The sequence below is a fragment of the Seriola aureovittata genome, chromosome 11 (genome assembly GCF_021018895.1).
Source record: "Seriola aureovittata isolate HTS-2021-v1 ecotype China chromosome 11, ASM2101889v1, whole genome shotgun sequence".
Lineage (NCBI taxonomy): Eukaryota > Metazoa > Chordata > Actinopteri > Carangiformes > Carangidae > Seriola > Seriola aureovittata.
This window is the reverse complement of record NC_079374.1, coordinates 15,773,512-15,799,769: the sequence shown is the minus strand read 5'-3', so window position 1 is coordinate 15,799,769 and position 26,258 is coordinate 15,773,512. Positions and strand designations below refer to the sequence as shown.

General features: G+C 43.6%; 1 protein-coding gene across 1 annotated transcript in view; it reads left to right on the top strand.

Annotated features, from left to right (window-relative positions):
• myo10l3 (myosin X, like 3) overlaps positions 1 to 25,001 on the top strand; it is a 54,929-nt gene extending 29,928 nt beyond the window's left edge. The window contains exons 12-41 of the mRNA XM_056389447.1: positions 112 to 258; positions 1,582 to 1,682; positions 2,156 to 2,222; positions 2,831 to 2,923; positions 3,751 to 3,819; positions 5,941 to 6,023; positions 6,139 to 6,247; positions 7,292 to 7,372; positions 9,317 to 9,441; positions 9,623 to 9,737; positions 12,683 to 12,789; positions 14,451 to 14,864; positions 14,973 to 15,003; positions 15,114 to 15,965; positions 16,917 to 17,040; positions 17,418 to 17,661; positions 17,779 to 17,874; positions 18,076 to 18,169; positions 18,766 to 18,821; positions 18,951 to 19,093; positions 19,313 to 19,507; positions 19,701 to 19,858; positions 20,328 to 20,451; positions 20,745 to 21,042; positions 21,140 to 21,347; positions 21,516 to 21,652; positions 21,827 to 21,950; positions 22,042 to 22,497; positions 22,658 to 22,849; positions 23,081 to 25,001. Coding sequence (XP_056245422.1) covers positions 112 to 258; positions 1,582 to 1,682; positions 2,156 to 2,222; positions 2,831 to 2,923; positions 3,751 to 3,819; positions 5,941 to 6,023; positions 6,139 to 6,247; positions 7,292 to 7,372; positions 9,317 to 9,441; positions 9,623 to 9,737; positions 12,683 to 12,789; positions 14,451 to 14,864; positions 14,973 to 15,003; positions 15,114 to 15,965; positions 16,917 to 17,040; positions 17,418 to 17,661; positions 17,779 to 17,874; positions 18,076 to 18,169; positions 18,766 to 18,821; positions 18,951 to 19,093; positions 19,313 to 19,507; positions 19,701 to 19,858; positions 20,328 to 20,451; positions 20,745 to 21,042; positions 21,140 to 21,347; positions 21,516 to 21,652; positions 21,827 to 21,950; positions 22,042 to 22,497; positions 22,658 to 22,849; positions 23,081 to 23,185 — 5,148 coding nt within the window. The 3' untranslated portion in view covers positions 23,186 to 25,001. The remainder of the gene's footprint in view (positions 1 to 111; positions 259 to 1,581; positions 1,683 to 2,155; positions 2,223 to 2,830; positions 2,924 to 3,750; positions 3,820 to 5,940; positions 6,024 to 6,138; positions 6,248 to 7,291; positions 7,373 to 9,316; positions 9,442 to 9,622; positions 9,738 to 12,682; positions 12,790 to 14,450; positions 14,865 to 14,972; positions 15,004 to 15,113; positions 15,966 to 16,916; positions 17,041 to 17,417; positions 17,662 to 17,778; positions 17,875 to 18,075; positions 18,170 to 18,765; positions 18,822 to 18,950; positions 19,094 to 19,312; positions 19,508 to 19,700; positions 19,859 to 20,327; positions 20,452 to 20,744; positions 21,043 to 21,139; positions 21,348 to 21,515; positions 21,653 to 21,826; positions 21,951 to 22,041; positions 22,498 to 22,657; positions 22,850 to 23,080) is intronic.
• Positions 25,002 to 26,258: the final 1,257 nt, after the last annotated feature.

The following is a 26,258-nucleotide window of genomic DNA, read 5'->3' as shown; positions in this document are numbered from 1 at the left end:
TGTATATGGTAATATACTGGGTTTTGAGTCTGCAAAGTTTCCTCTCTCTTATTATTTATGCCTGACTTGGTATCCATGGTAACCCTCATCTCTTCATGTCATGATTTGCAGGCAGTGGACTCGCGGGACTCGGTTGCCATGGCGCTTTACTCTCAGTGTTTCTCCTGGATCATAATGAGGATTAACCAGAAGATTAAAGGAAAAGACAACTTCAAGTCCATCGGCATCCTGGACATCTTCGGCTTTGAGAACTTTGAGGTGAAAGAAAGTCATCTTGTTGTCAACTTGTTGTTGATGTTACATTGTCAAGTGTAACAGAGGATGGCACTGGTCAGAGAGCTGTATAAAAAACCTGATGCAGCTGATGGAGTGAGAGAATTCCAAAAATCCTTCAACCGCTAAACTGTACAAGCTGCTGTCCTGAAAAATGACCTGATTTAAACTCCAGCTTTATTCAGATTAAGGCATTATGATTTCAGTGTTTTTTGCCCTGTGGAGAAAGGTGGACTGTCTGTACATGACACTACTCGTGCTGTCAGACGAGAATGCAGGAGAGCTGAACACAAGTGGAATAGAGACAAGTTGCAGGTGTCTTTTGACATTTTAAAGGATCCATCACTGTCACTTGCTCTGCTGTTTTAACCAGTTTGAGCCTGTGTCTCTTTCTCTTGTAAAGGAAATTATTGCTCATATGAAATCCTCAGCTTGTCCCACAGACCTTGACCCCTCCCTGCCGCCTTTTTAAAGAGATTTTTTTAGACTATTGTACCAAACATCTGAATAACTCTGAGCAGCCATGTTCAGGTGTTGCACCAGGTTTAAGCATGCAGTAGTGCAACCTTTGCTCAAAAAAATTCAATCTGGACACCTCAGTCACCTACGGTTTTAGACCAATTTCCATACTCCTGTGTCTTTCAAAAATATTGGAAAAAGTTGTACTGTGTTTTAGACATACGTGACATTGTTAAGGTGTTCAAGACTGGTTTCTGCCATTTTAGACAGCTGCATTTGACACAGTAGGACCACAGTATCCTCATCTCTTGCCTGGAGTATTCCTCAGGGTTCAATTCTCGGGCCCATCCTATTTTATCTTTACATGGCCTTCTTAGGGTCAATTTTTAGAAAACATGACATCTTGTTGCACTGTTATGTAGATGACACTCATATTTACCTGCCTTTAAACAGAAAGATGCAAACTCTTCAAAACCATTGTTGGACTGTCTCAGGGACATCGAAGCTTGGATGGCCTTCAGTTTTTTTTAAACTTTAATGAGAGTAAAAGTGAAATTTGGACCCAGTGGTGCCTGTGATGCCTCTCATATGGACCTGTGTTCCCTGGAACCATATGTAAAACCCACTGTAAAAAATCTGGGAGTGATAATGAACAGTGATTTTAAATTGGACAAACAGATTAACTCAGTGATTAAATCTTACTTTTTCCAGCTGAGGCTCTCATCTAAGGTCACGTCCTTTTCATTCTTAAATGATTTTGAAAGGGTTATACATGCTTTTATCTTGTTGTGCTTGCTGTTGGTTACAGAACAGATAGTAACAAAACCAAACAATTCTCTTGTCCTGTAGGTGAACCGGTTTGAACAGTTTAATATCAACTATGCCAACGAGAAACTCCAAGAGTATTTCAACAAACACATCTTCTCACTGGAGCAGCTGGAATACAACAGGTAAATATGTTTGATATGTCTAGAACAGTTGGAGACATCCATTTCTGCACATCAGGCTTGTATGCTGGTGGATACATAGAAAATAAAACAAGGATTTGCATGTTCTAGTGACTGTCCCACAGATAGATAGGGGTGGGGGTTGGGTCTGCTCAGGGCGATACAGGCAAACTGCCAGAGGTTTGGAATCAGCTCAGATTCTCCCCCAGACAGTTGTTTTCTTGTATAATGGGCCAACAGCCTGGACATGGCTCATTTCATCACATGTTCATTCTGAACAATACAGCCATTGTGTCTTCCTAGTTGTTTATATTTATATATATACATGGTGTGTGTGTGTGTGTGTGTGTGTGTGTGTGTGTGTGTGTGTGTGTGTGTGTGTGTGTGTGTGTGTGTGTGTGTGTGTGTGTGTGTGTGTGTGTGTGTTTGTGGGTGGGTATGTGTGTGTGTGTGTGCGCACACGCTTGTCTTCACAGGGAGGGGATCCAGTGGGAAGCCATAGACTGGATGGATAACGCAGAGTGTCTGGATCTCATAGAGAAGGTAACAGACAGTCAGGCCCTGAGAGAGCAAACTCACCACCACGACCGACCGCAAACCGCCAGCCAGCCAGAGTGCTGCTGACCCAAACGCCACACTGTGACTCTTACGCTGACCCCCATCTCCCAGTCTATCATTATATAGTCTCATTTTGCATGTTGTGTGCACAGTAATGCACACCAGTCGGCGGTTAGAGGTATGGCTGAGATGAAGCATGAAGCCAATTTGAGCCTCTGCAGAGGTGAGCTTTCTAGGTCAAAATCACAAACTTGGAAAATTTAAGGGAAGCAAAAATACTACACTATAACCACTTTATTGCTGACAGACTTGTGATTTGGCTAAGTGGCCCTCTATTAGATGATTGCTGTTAATTAGTGTGACTTTATGTACATGTAGGAATGTAAAATAAATTGTTGCTGCTGAATAACGTGCCTGCGCAGTGAACCCTCTCTTTCTAAATAAAAGAGAAAACTGAATGAATTACTATGCTGTTTCCTGGATGTATTGTTATACTAAAAGCTACCAGATGTGTCCCAGTAGGATTATAACTAGTTCAATCATGACTACGGTGTGTTTCACCCTGTTTGCTCCTCTGTCTGTTTCCCCTTTAGAAACTGGGCATGTTGGCTCTTATCAATGAGGAGAGTCGCTTCCCCAAAGGCACAGACTATACCCTTCTGGAGAAATTACACAGCCGACATGCAGTGAGTCCACACCTCACACATGAAAACTCACATATACACCCTATCCATCCCAGGCAGACACTCACAAAGTCATAAAAATGATCCCTATCCCCTCACCAAAGCTCCTTGGGGAAATGCCTTCACCACCCACCAGCTTAGACGACCTCAAAGAGTTAAACTTTTTCTCCTGTCTGATGAATCACCTGTTGCGTTGAACGCAATGAACGTCTGCACTTGTACACGCCTCCCCCCGAGCGCTCTCACATGCAAACATAACAATGCTGAAATGTGATCAGCCATTCTCCGGGCCTGATCGGCATTGTGTGCAGGTGAAAAGAGTGTCCTCAGAAAACCCAACAGGTATTTCCATGGCTGACGGAAAAAACAGAGTTAGAGTGAGACCCAAAAACCGCCTGACCTCTTCCCGAAGTGACTGCTGATCCACATGTTACATTTTAAGGTCATGGTTGAAGGAACTAGAGAGCCTTTGTATCAGTTCATACCGGGGGGTATTTTTAGAGGAGAAATTATTTGTAGATTGACAGAAAATTTGTGTTTCAACTTTGAGGATCTATTGTCTTTCTCTGTGTTATATCAGTTTTAAAATTTAGCCAGAGTTTTAATATTTAGTCACATCAATAGACAGAAATCAACAGACTCAGTATTAACAGTGAAACTATTGTCATTAATTATATTGCAAATGATTTAAAAAAGTTGTCAACAAAGGCTCTGGAAAATTATCAGAGGACTCAATGCACGATGTACTCTACTTGATGAGATTATAACTCATTGAATAGACATGAACAGCATTTCTAACTGTGAGTGGTCTCCTTGTTCTTTCTCCTCAGACAAACCTATACTATGTGAAGCCCCGAGTGACTGACCACCAGTTTGGCATCAAGCACTATGCTGGAGAGGTCATTAACAGCGCACACACACACACACACACACACACACACACACACACAAACACACACAAACACACACACACACAAACACAGAGCAAAACCAGGTTCCTTTTTCTCCCTGACTGAGTAAATTGGGGAAGTGAGGTAGTTGTTGGATGGCCTGTAGGGTCTTCTTTGCCAAAATCTGCCCCAGGATGTCGATGCCACACCCCTCCTCCTCCACTGTCTTTTTCCTGAGTCAGGAGAAACCGCTTCTCTCTCATCCTCTCCTTCCTTTACTTACACGAGGGAAGTGCACAGGAAGGCAAAAGAAATCAGGAAAGAAGCGCAAACACGGAGAGTGGATAAAGCGGGAGGGGTAGGGTGTGGGGCGGGAGAGAGTAGAAAGATTTGCTTTGATAAAGAATGGCCTTATGAAGCCTGCCTTAGACAAGGTCTCCTCAGTGTGAGTGTGGCAGCTCAGTCACAAGCCTGGCATGGCTGTCTATGGTAATGACTTGGTCCAGAGAGGACAGGCAGGCCAGCCAGTTGTTCTCTCTCTCTCTCTCTCCTCTCTCTCTCTCCTCTCTCTCTCTCTCTCCTCTCTCTCTCTCTCTCTCTCTCTCTCTGTGTGTCCAGTGTGCTTCTCTGAAGAGTTTAGTCGCCTCTCTGAAAGCTCCCACTGTTATCTGAAACGGTGCCGTGAGTTTAGTGGGGGAGTCGTAGAATTCTCCCATAGATTTGATTATCTGTGCAGTGCTGGAGAGATGCAGTTAGTTTGAGTTAAGTCTGCCGTTGTCAGACATGAATGTGCAAACAAAAAAACACACCTTGTTAACTCATGGGTAACTAATAAAAATGTATGTTTCTCAAAGCAAGCCCTCAAACTGTGTGTAATTGTCCTTGACGCACCCTTTTCTCTGTGGCATCACGAGACCATCCTAGTTAACAAACCTGAAACTGACAGAGAGAGAGAGAGAGAGAGAGAGAGAGAGAGAGAGAGAGAGCTTTTTGTACAACCTTTTTCCAATGAGAGAGGAATGCAGTGTAATTAGTGTGTCTGTGATTTATAAATACATATGTCGTCACGTTTAGTTCTCACGGCTCACCGTGAGCCTCAAGGCTTGTCGATGGGGGTTGTTATTGGATTATGGTATACACACACAGCTGTGAATACAAGCTCATGTGTGCACATGTCCAAAAATGGGCTTGTGTTTGCATACAGACACAGATAGATCATATTATTACTCAGCAAATGTTTTCCTGCATGAAACATTTTATAGGCGCTGTACTTTGTGTATACATGCATGAGCGCACACCGGTGAACACACTCAGCGTGAACTCAGAGTGCGTTACTGTGGTTCAGGGCGAGCGGAGGAATGCCATGATGCTAAGACGAAGGCTGAACAGAACTCAACAGGTGACTGCATTAACACACAGGCGCTCTGCTCTACTTGAAGAGGACAGCGACACCCCCCCCCCCCCCCCCCCCCCCCCCCTCATCTTTGTTCGCACCGAGCCTTAAACACGCATTTACAGTCCCTTTCATGTCACACTGTGTACACATACTGTATATGTGAATATTCTCATGTAAAAATGTTAATTATGCAGTCTGGATAATGATCCTCCAGGATAGATTTGATTTATTAATGAGCTTTATTTCCAAGTTAATCATCCATCATTTGAAGACATCAATGTTCAATCTGTACTGGACCCTAAACCTCCTACCATTTACGTTATGGGTCTATAATGATACTTTATTTATGATATGATAATTTACTTTAAAGTTTTAATCATTTTGACTTCTGAGAGCAGTAAAACTCTTGGAGTAATAATAGAGAATAATTTATGATGGAAGCTACATATAAATTATGTCAGGGCTTAAATATCTGAATCAATTGCAATACTGTATAAAGCCAAAGATCTTCTAAATGAAGCTTCACTATTACTATATACCTTATACTGTTCCTTCATACTCCCATACATCACCTACTGTGTTGAAGTGTGGGAAAACACATATAAAACAAACGCTAATCCAATATTCATATTTCAAAAAACAGCCATAAGAATTGTAAACAAAACCACTTTGTATTTCTCACCTTATCCTAATAGTAAACATTCTTTCTTACTTCTTTGTTTTCACCTGTGTAGGTGCTTTATGATGTGCGAGGGATCCTGGAGAAGAACAGAGACACCTTCAGAGACGACATCTTGTTTATTCTGAAAGACAGCAGGTGATTGTTTCGCACTTTCTCCTCTGCACACTGAACACACACCTGGCATGATTCACCTCATATGCAAGTGTCTCTGCAATCACACGCCCTGTTCTGTGCCTGTGTGTGCCTGCAGGCTTGACTTTATCTACGACCTCTTCGAGCGTGTCGGGAGCAGGAATGGAGATGAGACCCTGAAGATGGGCACAGCCAGACGCAAGCCCACCGTCAGCTCTCAGTTCAGGGTGAGACTGAGGCTTCTGTGGCCTAAATATCACTCTCCGCTCCATGCCCACGATTGTGTCGTCACACAGACAACGAGTTAATTGTCTCCCATGTGCCGCTGCATATGATGATCACTTAACCCTTAACATTAGGTTTGGCATGATGAATGTGAGTGCGGGGGCTCAGAGAAGAAAAAAAAGAGAGGATAGAAATCATGGAGAGACAGAGCAGGAAGGAGAATGCTGTCTGTTACGGGCTGATGGGATGTATGAAATATGTGGTTGTGAGCCAGGCTTGGGGGGGGGGGGGGGGTTTTAGCTTAGCATGTCCTAAGTGCAGTGTGGAGAGAAGGAGAAGGGGAGGATTTGGCAGGCTGCCCTGGCCTACAGTTCCTAAAGCCAGGGGATTAGGGTTGATGGCTGGGCAGAGAGGGGCCAACCAGGGGCCAATCACGCTCAGCTCTGCCAGGCCAGGCCTCGCTGGAGACAGACTGTCTGAGGCAGCGAGGAGAGCGAGGCTGACATAGCCTGCGAGGTTCAAGGGTCCTCGTAGTGTGTATTTGTATACGTGTGTCTTTTGAGCTAATTGTGGGCTGACTAATACCATGAAAGAAATGTACGGTCACAAAGTACCTTTACTTCATTACTTTATTTTGATACTTTAAATACATTTTTGAATACATTCTGGCAAATAATACTTTGCTCATAATGCATACTTGTACTTATGTAACATATTAATTAATGCCTGCAATGGAGTGTTTTTACATCATTGTATTGGTACTTTTACTTAAGCAGCTTCTTCTAAAATGAGCCGTATAAACACATATGTTGTAGACAAAGCACTGCAAAGCAAGTGTCTAGATTTCTAAGTTTTTCTTGACTTGTGTTTATTGTATTATTGTATTATTGTCCACAAAGTGAGAAGCACACAGTTATGAAAAGTCCACTTATTTCATGTCAGTCCTTTTAAAAGTAAACTAACTGTTAGCATAATTCAACAGACTTGAAGGGATATCTTTGGACTGAAGAGCCAGTTTCTCATCTGTTGCTGCTGATGTGTTTCAGGACTCTCTCCATTCCCTGATGGCCACACTAAGTGCCTCCAACCCTTTTTTTGTGCGTTGCATCAAACCAAACATGGACAAGGTAGGTCATGCAAATTTCATTGCACAAAAAAAAAAAAAATGTCAGAAACCCTGCCAGGTCTTGTCAAGGTCAGCACCTGCAGAGTTAAACCTCCTTGGTGCTATTCATAGCTCCCATTGCTCAGAGCTAATATTTAGTCTTGCTGTTTCTGTGCTCTTATGACTCCTGCTAAGAAGAAAATAATTTTACAGTGTAATGACACTCATTACTGCAAAGTCATATAAATGCTCCACTTGATAAGTAGCTGCTCTTTTTTTTTTTTTTCTTTTTTTTTTCATGCTGCAAATTTTCGTTACTAATAAACTGATATTGCTCTCATGCTTTGGTGCAAAGACTCTCATTGTGCTTCCTCAAATAAAAGGGCTGTGTACCAGCACATTCCTACCACTTAAGCCCCTTTACCAAAGGTCAGAGGTCACTGTTGGCCGCTCCAGCTGCAGCGGCTTGGCTGATGCTCTGCTGATCTGGCTGCATCAGTGGAATGCCAAGATAAGACCACAGTGGGACATTTATTTACTAGGCATCTATTCCTCAACTACTCTTAACCACATCACAGCAAACCCTTTCAAAATCACCACTTTAATCCTAATTCTTGACATTGGATCATTTTGAGTATATTTATACTCTGTTTCCTTATTTCCTGCATGACAGAGTAAATTGGCTCCTCTCAAAAATCTTACTGTTACTTATTAATGTACACAGTGTGGTGATTGTCCTCATCTCTCTGCTCCTTACCACCCACTCCCTATGCGTCATTCCACACCTTCTCACTTACTTATTAGCATGGAAGCCGCACCGCCGTCCTCTCAGCCTCTTTCTCTGCGCCCGTCTCCTTTTCTCTGCCTTCCCCCCCCCCCCCCAGTATCTGTCCCCTTGCTCTGATTGGCTCTACCTCACATTCGCTCACCTGTCTTCATCTGGTCAAGACAGAACAAGCCGTGTCTCTGTTAATCCTGCAGAATGACAGGATTGCATGCGCAGTTCTTTGACATGATTGCATGCATGCAAACACACACACACACACACACACACACACACACACACTTATGTATTTGTGTGATTTGCACACACCAGCTCTCCTTGGAATAAATGTCACTGAGGGAAGGGTCGGCTTGTTTTCACTCAAACAAATCAACATGCCGTACCTCTTTCAGCTGCCTAAATCGTCTGCTGAAGAGCAGAGTTCAGAGCTCAGAGGGGTGCATGTGCATGTGTGTGTGCTTTATTATGAACATGAACACATGCAAGTGTGCAAGTACCCTTTGTGTCCAAGCATGTCTGTTTCCATGCATAGTAGAATTAGCCTGTTATTAGATTGACACATTGGGGAATGCTGTGGTCCTGTGTGGGGCTTAACCAGCACTGCGTGCCCTCTGGGTGACAATGGCCTTCGTGCGGCCCTCCTGAGCGATCAGGCAGCCTGTGTAGAGGTGTAAGGCGGCAGGAATCACAGATCCTCTATAATAAGCAGGCTTGAGGACCGTTGATAACACAAAGCTGTGAACAATGCAGCCGATTCTTCCAGAAAAAAAGGCCTTCCTGGTTGGCAAGGTCTTGCTCAACACTGTTCAGGTTTCTGTGTGTTGGAGTGTGTTTTCTTTGCAGTAACCTGATTGTTAATGTAAAATGATAGTGCTCACCATGGTAATTTACTTTTTAATTCAACTTTAACTTGACTCAGCAGTAAGATCATTTGAATAGCTATGTGGGCTCCACAGTGTGGGATTGTGTTTACCTGCAGATAGTGGGGTAAGGCTGGTTGTATTTAGGGAACACATACTTAGTCTCTAAAACATCACTGCTGAACAAAGCCTGTATGCAGATCAGCCTTCAGTGTTGTGCTATTGCAGACAAATGACATGGTTCTTTATCAATTTACAAGAGGGAGCTCTTCATGTTTTAGTGTTTGCAGTTTCATGCTGTTTTGTTGTCTGTCGTCTGCAGAAAGCCAACCAGTTTGATCCTGATGTCGTACTTAACCAGCTGAGATACTCTGGGATGCTGGAAACAGTGAAGATCCGCAGGGCTGGGTTTCCTGTTCGCAGAACCTTCAAGGACTTCTACAGCAGGTCGGCAAAATATGAACAAACACATAGAAAACTACATAAAAAAAAACAGCTAGTTTAAAAAGCCACACGGGTGTTCAGAAGATGAGGTGTTTTTGCATTGAAAGGTTTGTAAATACTGTATGTGTGTTTGTGCTGGTGTGTGTGCGTGTTTGTGCGTGTATGTGTGTATGTGTTTCCAAAGGTACACGATGATCCTGAAGAGCAAAATCCACTCAGACGATGAGAAGCAAAGCTGCTCAGAGCTGCTCATACTCCATGACAGAGCCAAGAAAGAGTGGCAACTGGGGAAGACAAAGGTGGGGCGCGCGCGCACACACACACACACACACACACACATACACACACATGCCCAAACATGTTTTTGTCACTTAGAAGGACATTGCATTGACTTGCATTCATGCTTTGGATACTTAAAGTAACCATAACCACTACCCCAACCCAGCCCCACCCGTTAGCTCTTAACCTTAAAATGTAATGTTTTACTTTGTGCCGGCCAGCTTTTAGTCTCCAGATTGGGAGGTGAGCCCCCGTAATGCGACTATGTGTACAGATGTTTGTCCCCACAGTGTGGTTAATACAAGTGCAGACCGCACGCGCTCAGACAGGATAGAGTTTAAGTACACCAGTCACTCAACAGGACGCCGCTGCTTTTAAGCTTAATTTTTAAAAAATATACATAGCATAAACATGATTTTCATAAGGATGTAATCTTGAGAGCAGATTGGTTCCATTTCGGGTCGCGTGGGACAGACTTTCTCAGAAATCAAACTGCTGTCATTCCCAAGCTGTTAATGTGTGCCACAGTTTGGACGGCCCCCACTGTGACTCATGTCCCAAAGATTTTTCTGGCCGGTTGTGGTCAATCTACTGCTCTCCTGTTGGCAACCACAGAGTTACATGGCTACTCCTAAAAACCCTGACACCAACAACTGTTACTGTAACTGTAACCCAGTGCGGGGGCTTACAGTAATCCTGAGGCAGCCTTTCTGTAGCTGGAAGAGTGTTAGCCTCTTGACACTCACCGAGCTGTTGATTTAATAAACTAAACTCCCGGCGAGTGATGTGGAGGCGGCCTACAGTGATGAGACGTTGCAGTTGAGCAGAGGTTAGAGGAAAGTCACATCTCGTGCATTCGTCTTAGGAAAGTTACTGTATTATAGGGTTATGATCTCCATCTGTTGCAATACAGCTCTCAGCGATGCTTATCTCTCACTTTTTCTCGCTCTGGCGCTTTATTTCAAACAATTATCACCTCCCCCCGCGGAAAGCCCTCTCTTTTTCTCTTCTGTGCTCTCAATGAATGATTAACCTTTAATGACTTGTTTGATCTGGACAGCAAAACCTCTTTGCTTCATGTCAGACTCAGCAGAAATGGTCTCTACGAAGCCGAGAGAGAGGATATAAATAAAACAGTTTTCTTTTTTTTCTTTTTTTTTTTTTTGGTTATGGGCTTTCTTGAAATCAGCTAAATCCACATTTGTCCCACTGTTACTTCCCCCTCTAAGTTGTGGTCCCTGCGAGGCTGTAAAATCACCGAGACATTTCAAATTTGTTGGTTCCCTTTCGGACTGCTTTCTTGTAATACGTTGTTTAGTTGCAGCACTATGAATAGTGTCAGCAGCACACATGGCAGAGTGAAATATACGTTGAGACCGAAAAGGTTTGATTTGAACCACATGTCGGTTCTTAACGAATATATACTGTAACTGGTGCATAAAAGCTAATATGCACATGCCTGCGTATATTAAATTTGTCACACATGCACACAGTGTAAATCACTGGAGTCACAGTGTGTTACCGACTTCAGAGGTGGAAATCATTTTTCCTCTGTGTGGTTTAAACTTCATTATGCTTCCAGGGTCAGCACTTTGGCCTTTGGCTGACTCTCTCCTAACGACTGCTCCACTTTACAGCGAAAGAGAAGGAGAAAGAGACTAGACCAGAAATGTACAGAGAGGCTGAGAATGTGTCATTCTGTGCGTATGCTTGTGTTGTTGATGGCGGCACAGTATTTCTGGGCTCAGGGAAATGTAGTGTGGGTTGCGTGAAAGGGGCTGAGAGACAGAAGGGGTCTACATTTCCTTTGGAGAAACAATCTGTGTGTAATTATATATGTGCCGATTGTGTACAGAGGAAGTGTGTGCCCAGAATTAGGGGCTTGGGTCACGTTGCACGGATGGTCTGTTGTGTGTGTGTGTCTGTGTGTGTGTGTTTGTGAGCCATTTGTTTTACAGACGAGGGAAGGATGTGGACGAAGAGGAAGCTTCCTCCTCTCACAGACTTTACAGGGGCAGGCAGGGCTGCAGCTGTGGGATCCTTTGATTAGTGGAACATCTGGGACACAAACACACACACACACACATAGCCACTCGAAGCCCCCAACCCCCACCCCACCCCTCCCTCCCTCATAGAAGTGGTTGATCCTACAGGCCAGCAACAGATATTGCATTATCACAAAAGCCCAGATACACAGCTGGTTGGTTTTCCCAGCGTGCTAACACAGTCAGACAGATGTAATCTGATTATGTTTTTATAATGTCATGTTACTACTGTATGTTCATTTATTGTAAGCCCTTTGGTTGAGGGGTTGTTGTAAGTTGCCAAATGTCCCGCAGAGATAGTACCAACTTTGAAAAAAGTCTCCAGGAGCAAGGGAAGGGTTAACTAAACTCTTCCTCCTTCCTTCATAAGAGCAAGGAGGGGTGTGGCTTGCTATCTGGACACCAGCCACCATCCCTCCCCCTCATCCCTCCATCCCTCCTCTCCCTACCTCTCCCCTCCCCTCCCCTCCCTCTCTATGCCTTTCTGCCTGTGCACGTCAGTTGAGCTACCAACGCAGCAGCAGCAGCAGCAGTAGCAGCAGTAGCAGTAGGGAAACGCTCAGGAAGGACGGCCGAACACAATGAGGCTCTGCAGCAGCGGCATCAGCAGCAACACTGCAGTCCCTGTGCCAGTTTTCCCCTCTGCTCTGCTCTGCAGTCCAGGAGAGCAGCTAGCCTGCTAGCCTCAGCTGCACCACAGCTTCCTCTGCAGTGGGCACAGGGTGCTGCCAACAGACAACAGGGGGCCTTCACATCTCTGTGGGCCCTCTTTTATACCTTTACCAAGAGGAGGAACTAACCCATCCTGTTTCCTTCCAAAACCACCCCTACCACCACCCCCACCCCCCCAACCTCCCTCTCTGTGTCTCTCTCTCTGTCTCTGTCACTCCTTGTCGGCCGTGGCGCTGCTCGTCCCGCAGGTGTTCTTGAAGGAGGCCCTGGAGCAAAGGCTGGAGAAAGAGAGGGAAGAGGTGCGGCGCAGGGCTGGCATGGTGATCCGCGCCCACATCCTCAGCTATGTGGCAAGGTGAGTGGTGGAGTGTGGAGGAGGGGTGAAGGGCTGACTGGCAGCGACAGTTGTCAGTGTTTGTTTTGTAATACAGGTGTACAGCCTGTGTATATGTTTGGAGGGAGAAGGGGGAGGGGGGGGTAAGTGCGTATGTGCATGCCTTTGCACACATGTTTACTTTTTTGTGTGTGTGATGTGGGTTTATGTATCAGAGCTGAAGTTGTTTTATGGATTCTCTAGTGGATTGCAGGTGTACAGTTTTTTCTTTTTTGATAAGTGAAATATGTCTTACACATAGACCTTAAATCCTGCCGACCCACCTGTCATTATAAACTCATAGTGTGCAGCCGCATTGTTCAAATCAACAGATCAGATTCTTTTTTTAAATTCTAGTCAAGATCCCATTGCTTCCAAAAAAAAAACTTCCAGACAGTGTCAAGCTCTGACTGTGAAAGAATCAAAAAAATCCCACTCTCACTTTATTATTGACGTTTCAGACACGCAGACCCTCATCAGGTGAATATTTTCAGTTACTATTTAATAATGAAGATCCCCAGAACAAAACATTATTAATCAAGTGAGTACAAGTAATTGACAGTGTGAAGGATTTTTTGGTTCTTTCACAGTGATGAATGAAATAATGTTTTTAACAACCTTAAAGCTACTTCATGAGAATAAAAAAGGTGGATGTGGGTTAAACTCTCTGCTCTGAACATTAAAATGTCTCATGCACTTGACTAGTATATCTTGAAAAGACGGACAGTGGGGTACTAGTGATGCTCCTCAGCTCGACCACTCTTGGAAAAGCGGTGTCTTAATTGTCGTAATTTATTAGAACACTATCAGCAGTAAAGCTGATGCTGTCCTCTCAGACTGAGCAGTAAGTTTTCCTCCTGTCCACTCCACCTGACAGACAGGACATCCGTCACTATGGTGGTTTAAAAATCTGCACATGCAGACACCCCTAGGTATGTAATCTAGCTGTGCTCCACCTGCATGCAGCCATATATAAGGTCACATACAGTCCTCTGAAAGGGTCCACTGGGAGAGTATAATGGGACTGATGACAGCGTTCAGGTTGTGGGTTCCCTTCCCCTCATAGCCGCTCATACCAAAGACAAAGGCTCGGGAAGTTCCCTAAAGACACAAGTAAAGCCTTTGTCTTATTATATGTAACATTATCTGTGCTCAGAGCCTGTCCTGAGACCAGTCAGAGGCCACGGAGTGATTATTGTGGAGACTAGGCTTTGCAATGGGTCAGAGAGTCAGAGCATTGTGTGTGGTCCTTCAGTCACGTGTGTTTTTGTGTGTGTGTGTGTGTGTGTGTGTGTGTGTGTGTGTGTGTGTGTGTGTGTGCGCACGTGTTTATATGTGTGTGTCTTCAATGCATGTGCTGTGTGTGGGTGATGGGGTTTAGTCACAGGCCCAAACACAACAGCCCACATGGCCACAATGGAGCAGCACAAGCTCATCAGACTCTAAACATTGCACTGTCCACAATGTACAGTGTGTTTATTTAAACAGGGAACGCCAGCGGGCGTTAGGAGGAGGCCATGTGGTGCTGTGCAGTGTCACAAATATGTTTGTGGTGACACACAATTCTCTCAGATAATGTTGGATTAAATAGGCGACTGGACGTTAAACTGACTGAAAGTGTGTGTGTTTGGTTCTCTCACCAGGAAACAATATAAAAAGGTTCTGTCCAGCGTCGTCACCATCCAGAAGAACTACCGCGCTCACTTTTGGAGACGCGTCTTCCTGCGCCTGCGCTTGGCCACCATCGTCCTGCAGAGGCATCACAGAGGCCAGCTGGCCCGATCCTTCTGTCGCCAGCTCAAGGAGGAAAAACAGAAGCGAGAGGAAGAGGATAGGAGGAGGAGAGAAGAAGAAGAAGAGGACAGAAGGCGAGTAGAGGAGGAGAAGAGGAGGATGGAGGAGGAGAGGAGAAGGAGGGAGGAGGAGGAGGAGAAACAGAGGCTGATGGACGAGGAGATGAAGAGGAGGGCAGAGGAGGAGTCAATGAGGAAGGAGGAGCTGAGACTGAAGGAGAAAGAGGAAGAGCAGAAAATGGCAGCTAAAGCAGACAAGAAAAGGTAGTAGGAGTATTATGTGAAAGGTGTTCTTACTGTCATCAGATGAAGTGGATCATTCTTTAACGTACATTATCTGTCATCACTAATGCATTATTATTTTGTCTTCAGGAACTCACTACTTAATGGTGCTTGTCAGAAGGTAATTGATTTTTTTTCATAATTACATAAAAATGTGTTTAAAAAAAAAAAGACATTATGAGATGTGAATATGGCGGCATAAACTGTTGCTTTCTCTCTTGTCTTGTGCAGAAGGAACTGTCCCAGTCTCTGTCCTACAGTCACACCTCTGAGGAAGAGAGCCGTCAGATGGAGGAGATCCTGCGGCTGGAGAGGGAGATCGAGCGTCTGCAGAAGCAGCAGGAAGACGGCGTGTCCCTCCTCGGAGACGTCTCTCATGAGGAGCTACGCCAGATGAGGGACGCTGAGATCTACAGACTGGAGAAGGAAGCTTCCCGTGTTGCTACTGAGTTCCTGGAGCTGCTGGACTTCGGTGGTTTAGAGCCATCCCTCTCGAGTGAGGAGAACCTCCACGACCCGACTGAATCCACCGCCCCTCTGGCTGAGGAGGAGGTAGACGAGGGTTTCCACGCCGAGGATGAGTGCATTCCTCTGCCTGACTTCCCTCCTCCGGCTGTGGTTCCTCTGGACAAGGAAGTATTCCAAAGTATTCCCCCTCCTCCGCCTGCCTTTGCAGAAGGACTAATGGTCTCCCCCTCTTCGGCCTCCTCTCCTGCACTGGGAAAGCTCTCCACAGTTACCCCCAACGGACTGAGTCATACCCCTGTTCTCACAGACTCCCAAACCCCCGGCCCTCCTCCTCCTCTTCCTCCCCCTCCTCCTCCTCCCCCCCTGGTCACTAATGGAGAAAGTCAGCCATGCCAGAGCACCAGCAGGGGGTCAGTCTTTGAGCATGTGGGTGAGGAGCCGTCCCACTCAAACCTGCCAGACATAGAGTCGGACTATGACCAGGAGGAGTTTGAGGAGGTTCATGGGAGCTCAGGTGCTAGCACCAACGATGGCCATATCACAGATGAGGAGGTGCTACGAAAATCCTCCTGCACCCAGAACAGCCTGGACTCTTTCAGAGGCAGCTCGGACTCGGTGAGAACTAACAGGCCTAAGAGCCTTTTAATGTTGAATTGTGCTGAGTTGTTACAGCTGGAAAATGTGCAGAGTTGCACCTGTTAATGATCTAGTTCAACTGGTTAATCATTTGGGGCAACACCAGAGGGTCCAGTGGAAGTAGATTTTGTAAATTTAGAAATTCTCTACTGGAGCAACCGGATGTTATGTTTACACAGAAGTTAACTGAACTTAAAAATAAATAAAAAAATAAAAAGAAGAAGCAAACTTTAAAATTTTGGCCTCAAACTTTGGCACAATTGCTCAATTTACCATTTCCATGTCACATCTAACTTTAGCTGTTATTCACACATACACAGACACACACCTAGACTTCCTCTTAGTCTACGCTTCCCACACGTTGCCCCAACACAGATGGCACTGAACTGAATGTTCACTCTGCTCGTGTGCAAGCCTAACATATCAAAAGACTCAGCTCATGTTAGAATAACAGTGAAACACTGTTGCAGTTATTTGTTTTGGCTCTGCTGATGAACACGTGAATCTGTTCCCAGATACTGCAAGTCAAGCAGAGAGCTCAGACCCAACTGTGTCAGATCAGCAAAATGTCAAAAGGAAACAAGGAGGGTGTGTGTGTGTGTGTGTGTGTGTGTGTGTGTGTGTTTGCATGTGAAAAGTGTGTGTGGCTGTGCATATACCAGTTTTGTGGCTAGGTTGATTAACAAACAGTGACAACCAGGTCAGAGAGTTTTTAGACACTGATTTAAGTGCTTGAATTGCAAAAATGAAGTCTCTGACTTCCTGTAGTCTTCAGAAAATAAACAGAACTTGCTAATATGCAGCTGTAATTATCTAAATATGTGTCATAGTTGTTGCTTATATAATTTTTTATTTTTTTTTACCATAAAAGTGGCCAAACATTCTTATGAAGGACCTCTCTCATCATAAATGCTGGTGTTTGGGTTTCAGTTCATTGACAGCGACGAGGACAATGATGGCTATGTGGACACAGATGAGGAAGTTTCCAATGGGAGAATGAATCTGCTGAATGGCAGCGGGCCTCCATACTTCCACGGCTACCTCTACATGAAGAGTAAGTGGCTTTACCAAATCACTGCCCAGCAGGCATGCACATGATGTATGCACAGCTGAACACAGCTCGTATAGTCGCTTCGTCAGTTGTAGAAATGCCCTATAGGCTTTCTTTAGTGTTTGTACTTTGTAATATCACTGTATTTTTTTTTTTTTGTGAAATAGTAGTTTATTTGTGTTTTGTGTTTTGTTTCTAGAGGATGCATGTGTGTGAATGTCTGTGTGTGCGTCTATGGGATGTGTTAAAGCTATTTTAAGGCGTCTCTTGTTACCTCTCACATCATATTCAGATTTCACATGAAATAATATAATTCACCATCCTCTCTGCATCCCTCTGCTCTCCGCGTCTCTCCTGATTAAAAAAAAAAAAAAAAAAAGGTGGTCTGATGATCCCGTGGCGTCGTCGCTGGTGCGTGCTCAAGGACGAGACCTTCATGTGGTTTCGGGCCAAGCAGGACTCCCTCAAATCCGGCTGGCTTTACAAGAAAGGAGGAGGGATGTCCACCTTGTCTCGGCGCAACTGGAAGATGCGCTGGTTCGTTCTGCGCGAGTCGAAGCTCATGTACTTTGAGAACGACAGCGAAGAGAAGCTGAAGGGAACCATTGACATCCGCTCAGCAAAGTAAGACCCTGTTCTCAGCTGGTGGGGTTCAAAACTGGCTTCTCTTGTCTCTAATTTCTCATGTGGCAGAGCACTTATGGTCCACTAAGTTTTGGTTCACCCTGGCTCTCTCTGCAGGGAGATAGTGGACAATCATGAGAAAGAAAATGCACTGAATATTGTGACTGAGGAGAGAACCTACCACATCTATGCAGAGTCCCCAGAAGATGCCAGGTATAGCATATCCATATGTTGTATTTCATCTAGCTGTGGCTCTTTAATGAGTTGTGTTTTACCTTGCCGTCATCTCTGTGTACAAGTAATGTGTGGAAATGAAGTTCCCCCTTGTGGTTGCCAGAGGAAGTTCACAGTGTAATTTCACAATTACATGTCTGCTAACTTTTACTTCCTGAACTCCCTTTGACCCCCATCCAGTGGTTGGTTCAGTGTGCTGAGTCGGGTCCACAGCGCCAGCCCCGACCAGCTCATGGAGATGCACCATGAACAGGCCAACCCAAAGAATGCAGTGGTTAGTGCTGTTTTACCTCTCTACTGCCTGGGCCCCAGCCTCAGCTCCATTTTTCACCAATAATGATGAAGCATGAAACCGAATCAGCGGAAGTATGATGGTCCAGATCTGGACCATACAGTAATTTAAGCTGAAGAAGCAGAACACACACACTGGTGTGTCATTGTTCATTTTTATGGACATTAAACAATTACTGTGTGGTTAATAGCATTTGCAGATGTGGAAATTAAATGAGCTGGAAAACCAAATGAAGGGATGACAAAAAGTCAAGCCACTTTACATAAAAACAACCATATACAACCATACTTTTTTTCTTTTATTTCCCCTCAACTCACCCTCTTACTCCCCTCACCCTCAAGAATCCTGTGCACCAAGTAAACCTATCTCTATCCCACTTTGACACTAAACAGTATTATTAAGTAAATCACATTCAGTGATGTTTAGATAGTGAGTTTTTCATTCATGTACAATATAATGCAAATTAGTCATATTTGCTGTGACTGTAAAATACTCATAAACCAATGAAGAAAAGTATTTGCAAATGTGTAAAAAAGCTAATAACAATATTTCTATTCACCTCTGTCTTCTCTGTGCAGGGCACACTAGACGTGGGCTTGATTGATTCAGTTTGTGCATCGGACAACCCTGATAGGTGAGGAAACCTGACCTGTGTCTGATTTTAAATGTAGTCAAACTACAGTCCTGAGTGGTATATGACGGTAAGCAATACATGTGGTGTAACAACTTCTGTGTGTGTGTGTCTGATGTGTTCTGTTTCTAGACCAAACTCGTTTGTGATCATCACGGCTAACCGGGTGATCCACTGCAACACGGACACACCTGAGGAGATGCACCACTGGATCGGCCTGCTGCAGAAATCTAAGGGAGACTCCAGGGTTGACGGACAGGAGTTCTTAGTCAGAGGTCAGTCAGCACACACATACACTGGGATGTCTACGATGTACTTATATATGCAGTAGGATACATCTGGTCAGGTTCATAAATAGCAAATGTGTTGAATTTGTTTAAGAGATGGAAATATTAAGAAGGAGAAACAACACATGACAAAAAGTGAAATGTAGTTTTATCTGAGAAAACTCATTATTAGGACTTGATGAGTAAATCATGTATTTATCCTCACAGGCTGGTTGCATAAAGAGATGAAGTCAGGAGCCAAGAGCACGTCTCTGAAGCTGAAGAAGCGCTGGTTTGTTCTCACCAGTAACTCTCTGGATTACTACAAGTCATCAGAGCGCAATGCCTCCAAACTGGGAACTCTGGTCCTCAACAGCCTCTGCTCTGTGGTGCAGCCCGATGAGAAGATCTTCAAGGACACTGGTCAGTTCATGGTCAACATTATTTTCAATCTACTTGAGCTTGGAAAACTATAGTTAAGCTTGAGCCTCTTGAAAATCGGAAGAACTCTGTGCGGCTTATTTATGTCCTGTATCATTTATTTGCATTTTACAACATTTCGGGTTATTCCAGTGAGCTACTTTGGCTCTAATTACACTCTGTCTTTTTCACCCAGGTTATTGGAATATAATCGTCCATGGGCGAAAGCACTCTTACCGTCTTTACACCAAAATGCTGAATGAAGCCATGAGGTGGGCGAATGCCATACAGGGGGCAATAGACAGCAAAGTTCCCATTGAAACGCCGACACAGCAGCTCATCAGGGACATCAAGGTAATAAAGCATTCACTTGACTGTTCCTTCCTTTTTTTAGTGATCCGGCTGATAATGGACATGCTTACTAATAGTGAGATTTTATGCTGCATGTGTCTCACTCAAGTGTGCTAATAATATTTTCACAAATAATTCTACGTAACATTTCATGAGCATTAATGTTATTGTAACTCAAATTCTTTTCAGTCATGCAAACCTTCGGCAGGGACACACACTGTAGTAAAGTGAGGTATTCATACTCACTACATGTGTGCTGTGATCCTCTTTAAATCTTAGCTGCTTCAAAACATTTTTGTTTACTTCTTTCATTTCTATTTAGCTGTTTCCCATCTTTACTGCTGCTGTTGTTTTTCTAATCTGACTGAAACACAGATCTTCACCTCTTTCAGAGTGCTCTACTTCGCCGTAAAGATAATTCCTGAAGAGTGTACTGTGAGATTACTGATCCAGCTTGTTTGTCTTTTTAAAGGAGAGCAGTTTAAATGTGGAGGCTGTTGAGCAGACATACTGGAGGAACCCCATCCTGAGATATACCCAGCATCCCTTGCACTCCCCTCTTCTACCTCTGCCCTATGGAGATGTCAGCGTCCACTGTAAGTGCTCCGGCATGCAGCTACAGTTTGCAAGCTGTTGCTGTTGACTTCTGTCGGTTCTTCTGATGCGTTTTTTCTTGTTGGAGGATACCAGATTAAGTACTCTTTGTTAGAACATCTGCCAAAATATCTATTTTAAGGCATAAAAACTCAATAGCTGGAAAATCTCTCCCCAAAAAATAATAAAAAAATAAAAATCGTGATCAAATGTAATTTAATTAGTTAGGGAAATTATTAAAGTAAAGTAAATAGTTTGAAAATTAATTTTACCCTTCTCTGTCTCTCCCTCCCAGTGCAAAAGGAAAAGGGTTACACCAGCCTGCAGGATGAGGCCGTGAAGATCTTCAACTCACTGCAGGAGATGGAGGCAGTTTCTGACCCTGTTCCAATCATCCAGGGAATCCTGCAGACCTGTCAAGACCTGAGGCCATTAAGAGATGAGGTTTACTGTCAGTTGATCAAACAAACCAATCACGTCCCGCACCCCAACAGTCCTTCCAATCGCGCCCACTGGCATCTCCTGACCTGTATGAGCTGCACCTTTCTGCCCAGCCGAGGCATCTTACGCTACCTCAAGTTTCACCTCAAAAGGTGTGGGCCGCTTTTGGACACGTGCTTTCGTTCAAAACAATCCAGCTGTATCTGAAACTTCCACTTCACTTTCTTTTTGTCCTTTTTGTGTTTTCAGGATTAAGGAGCTGTTCCCTGGTACAGAGATTGAAATGTTTGCCCATTTCATTGGTGAGTCTCTGAAGAAAACCAAGACCAGAGAGTTTGTTCCCTCCCAGGAGGAAATCATGGCACTGCTCACCAGACAGGAAATGACAACCACAGTCTACTGCCACGGAGGAGGCTCCTGCAAGATCTCCATTAACTCACACACCACCGCTGGAGAGGTTAGTGAGCTGCAGTGACTCCGAGTACACGGCCATTTGATGGGCTATTTTAAATATTGCTGTGCAAGATGCAATGTAAACTGGAATATAATTTTCAAGTGGATATTATTTCTTATTCACGCAACTGGTGATATTGTGACTGATGATATCTTGCCTTACTTTGTTCAGGTGGTTGAGAAGCTAATCAGAGGTCTGGCTATGGAGGACAGCAGGAACATGTTTGCTCTCTTTGAGCACAACAACACTATTGACAGAGCTGTGGAAAGCAGAGTCCTTGTGGCTGATGTTTTGGCTAAATTTGAAAGGTATGTTACGCGTCCAGAGATTACAAGGGTTATTTTCTGTTAGATACTGTGTTTGATTATATATGTATATATGTGATTTTGGTGTCTTGTTCCAATACCTGTAGAAGCACATAGAAATGTAAATGACATAATAAGTAGAACGTGTAAGTGACACGATTGTGACTTTCCCACTAGACTGGCCGGCAGCGAGGAAGCTGAGGATGAAGGCCAGTGGAAACTTTATTTCAAGCTCTACTGCTTCCTGGATGTGGAGAGCATGCCCAAGGAAGGGGTGGAGTTTGCCTTCATGTTTGAGCAGGTGTGTTTTACGCATCACGTAACACTTTATATTGATGGTTCTTTTAAGCACGTGTTGCGGGCAGTGCTAATGATGAGCTCTGTTCCTCCAGGCCCATGAGAGTCTGACCAGAGGCCACTTCCCTGCCCGTGAAGAGACCCTGCAGCACCTGGCCGCTCTGCGCCTGCAGTTCTTGTTCGGAGACAAAGCGCGTGTCACCTGGAGCCTGGAAAACGTCTACCCCGTGGGCCGCCTGCGCACTCGCATCTTGCAGTTCACCAAGGTGGGTGGAGCCTCGGGGTCGGGCCAAACTCTGGAGCGTCGGAGGACTAGCTTCCTGGATGGGACGCTGCGTCGGGGGTTGAAAACGGGCTCAATGAAGAAGCAGCGCCTGGAGGAGGAGCAGATGTTGGAGATGTGGATAAAGGAGGAGATGTCCGCCACCAGAGCCAGCATCGTGGAGAAGTGGTCTCGCCTCAAGGGTCTGGATCAGCACCAAGCCATGCTCAAATACATGATCATCATCAAAGAGTGGCCTGGATATGGATCCACACTGTTTGATGTCGAGGTACGTTTACTGGGACCTTAATCATGACTTAGACACCGCCAAGGATGCACCAATCTGACTTTTTTTTTTTTTTTTTTAACAGATTCAAGGTCGATATTGGCCTTGACAGCAATCGCGTGTTGAATAAAGATTAAGAGATCCTTTATTTATGTCTTCACAGTGCAAAGAAGGAGGCTTCCCTCACGATCTCTGGTTGAGTGTGAGTGCTGAGAATGTGTCTGTCTACAAGAGAGGAGAACCCAAGCCTCTGGAGACATTCCCATATGAGCACATCATCTTCTTTGGCGCTCCGCAGCCCTGCACCTACAAGATCACCGTGGATGAGCGAGAGATGTTCTTTGAAACACCACAGGTACATATTTGTCTTGTACTGTGTACGTATTGTCCATCAGAACATAAATCACAGCAGCGAACGCTCCTGTTTAAGGACGGTTTTGTCAGTCCATTGTGAATAAAAGGATCAAGATTTTCGTGATCAGAATTTGTTGCGGGGAAACATTCAGATTATTTACAGATTTGCATCTTTTACACATGCAGGTTTGTTTGTTTTTCTGACTGTTTGTTTCATCTGTGCCTTTTTCAGGTTGGTGAAATCACAAAAATCATGAAAGCCTACATAAACATGATCGTGAAGAAGCGCTGCAGTGTGAAGTCTGTCTCCAGTTATGGAACCAACTGGATCAGGTGATTGACTGTACAGGACACAATATGGACTCAGCCACTGTTCACCTGAACTAGAAAGAGCAAGATGTAGAAATGAGAAGAGCAACAAATCACTTTGACAGAAATCGTTTCTCAGAGCTTTTGACTGGCTTCGTAGCAACGCAAACAAACTCCATCCAGAAAGATTCCTTTCTTAGGAGACACAAAAAATTGGTGATGTCTTTACTGATTGTGGCAAGTGTGGGAACAGTGACGCATCTGCACCATTTTAAGCTTTACAGTCGTCCTGAGTGTTGCCTCCCTCCATGCAGTCTCCAAACCTGTTACTCTCATTAGTTACACTGGTCATTTTTATCATGCTACTTGAAATGTAATTCAGGTATCATTTGGTGGATTTCATTTCAATATCCAGAGAAGGATGGACAGAGCTCTCCGGCTTTTTTTCCACCACATATTTCAAATAATTCAAGTCACACATTAACAATTTCCAAAAATAGTGAATTTCTTTCAAGCCTTTCTTTCAGGCCCCAAACTGTGTAAAAGAATGTGTTGCAGTGGCAAACATACACTGACCGAGTTGTCACATTTTTAAGTGTTTTTTTTCTACAGAATATTGCGGCCCATTGTAATGAATGTTCTCCTGAATGGAGATTCCCTCAGGTTAATGTGTAATATAACTGTCATCATCCCAGGGAGATTATCTCCCTCATTTTGCCTTATTTAAGTTTTTATTGTAGCTATTTAATCTGGATTAACAGTGCAAATGTGGCCTTTTCGGGAATGGAGTGTAAATTTTGGGGTGCTGAGTATAGTGAGGAGTCATGCTTCCATGGGTGCATGTGCCACAAAATCACATCCCTATACTAAACAAAAAAACAGAAGAAATTTTGCTTACTATAAGTCAAATAAATGGAGCAAATAAAAACATTTTGTGTGAATAACCACTGCATCAGTGGAGATGCAACGTCTGTAACCACTGCAGTACAGTATTTTCTCAAAAGGCATCAGTACTAAAATCAATTGAACTGTTTGGGCTCCTAGAACAAGTACTCTGCATTGAGCTGATTTAACGTGTACTGAGTTGAGGATGTGTCTTTGAAACTTTTTGTAGTTGAAACTGATGTTCAAGGATGTGTTTTAGGAAGCAAGCATGGTATCGCCTGTTCATTGTGTCTGTGTCTAAAGAACGTGTCTTTTCTTGTCAGTGATGTCAAAGGCCATGTGAGGGGTGGGGTATTTATTTATTGAAGTGTCAACGAATTGGGAGAATAAGCTCAGAGAAGTGAACTGTGTGCTGGAAATGTAATGATGCAGTTTTGCTATTACTTTGTTTTTCTGTTATATGTGTGTTCAGGGACACAAAGAGTCAGAAACAGACAAGTTGTTCATAATTTACTATTGATTATTCCCATTTTTAAGTCCTGTTTCTGACCTTTTGTCAACATGACATAACCTAAGTGTGTTGCCCTCAGCACCCAACATGTTCAATTCCCTTTCCTGTCTCGCTAACCAGAGGAGATTTCCTCTCAAGGCCACTGTAAATGAACAAGGATTCAAGCTTATGCCAATCAACCTACAGTATATTTCATGATAATAATGACATGATCCAAACTTAATGATCTTAGTATTTACCTCACATTGCATCACTGTCTTCCATTGCTCTCTGATCGTACTCACTTAGGCGTTCTGGTCAGCTGCCGGCGGCCACACCAGAGACTGATCTTGCCATTGACGATGACTGTATTTCTGAGATTTCTGATTGTTTTGAAGAAGAAAAATCAGAAAATGTTTTATATCAGAATTTAAAGATGCTTTAATAAATTATTGTATTTCAAAATCTGCCTTGTGCTTGTCCCAAGTGTCTCATATTCTGTTTTGTCTTATGTTGGAAGATATAAAATTTAGATGTGTTTAGCAACTCTGTGAATTTCAGTCTCCTGTGCATCAGGTGCCAAACATGAACACATTACTACAAACGTACATTATAATGAGCCAGCTAATGCTAACGGTTGAAACGCCAAAAGTGGACTTTTAATACAGCTATGCTTGTGCATCGCTCTGTAAGTTGGAGGGGTTTCTGTGAAAGAATAAGAATGCACTTTAAACCGCATAGTAATGGGCGGTTCGCACTGTACACCAACCTTGAAACTTGTAAAGATTCATGGTATAAATGGTGACAAATAGGCCTATTATGTTAAAATGGGATTTCACATATATAAAAACGTGGCGAAAAGATCAGCGCTGGACAGTCAATATATTTGTTTCTCTTGTGGATTACAATATTTTCTTATTGTGCACCACTATTTTTGTTTTGGTTAAAGAGAGTGAAAAACTACAAGGCAAAAGCATTTTTCTTTGTTCCAGGAATAGACACCCTCTATACACAGTTTATAAATTATGACACAATTATCAGTTAGTAATTATTCACTACATACATACATAAATTATAGCAAGTCATAAATAAAATGTAATGGCTCTAACTTTCCAGTTAGCCATCGATTCTGCTGTTACAGATGTCAATAAAGTCCATCAGCACAGGTCAGTAAGTCATCTGCAATTATGTATATTAAATAAATAGTATTTTTTCCTTTTGTTTCTGTCTGTCTGTAAAAGTCTGCATTTGTAAATGTTAATAAGTTATTAATAAATGAATGTTGGTCCGGATACTCCGCTGTCTCTCACAGATGGGAAGTAGTTGGGAGTCCTCCCGAGGAAGTTAAAAAAGACAAAGCAATGTGTCGCGCTGAAGGAGGATGAACAGTACTTGAGAGTTGACTTGGCAATTCAAAAGTTGAATTTATTATTATTGTTATTGTTAATGGTTCAACCCTGATATATAAGCATTAATGAATGATTAAAGAACCATTTATAAAGTCATTAGTTAACAGCGTAAAATCTTGAAGAAAAAGTTTTGCAAATCTCACTGAATTTATTGTTTGTTTGTACATTTTAATTGCATTTTCTGGCATTAATAAAACATTAATTGAAATAAATAAATAAACAAAATAAAATAAGATATTTTCAGATATTTGACTCCGCAGCTGTTTGATGACACCAAGGTCAGGAGCTCGTGACGTCACCCCCCCCCCCCCCTCCTC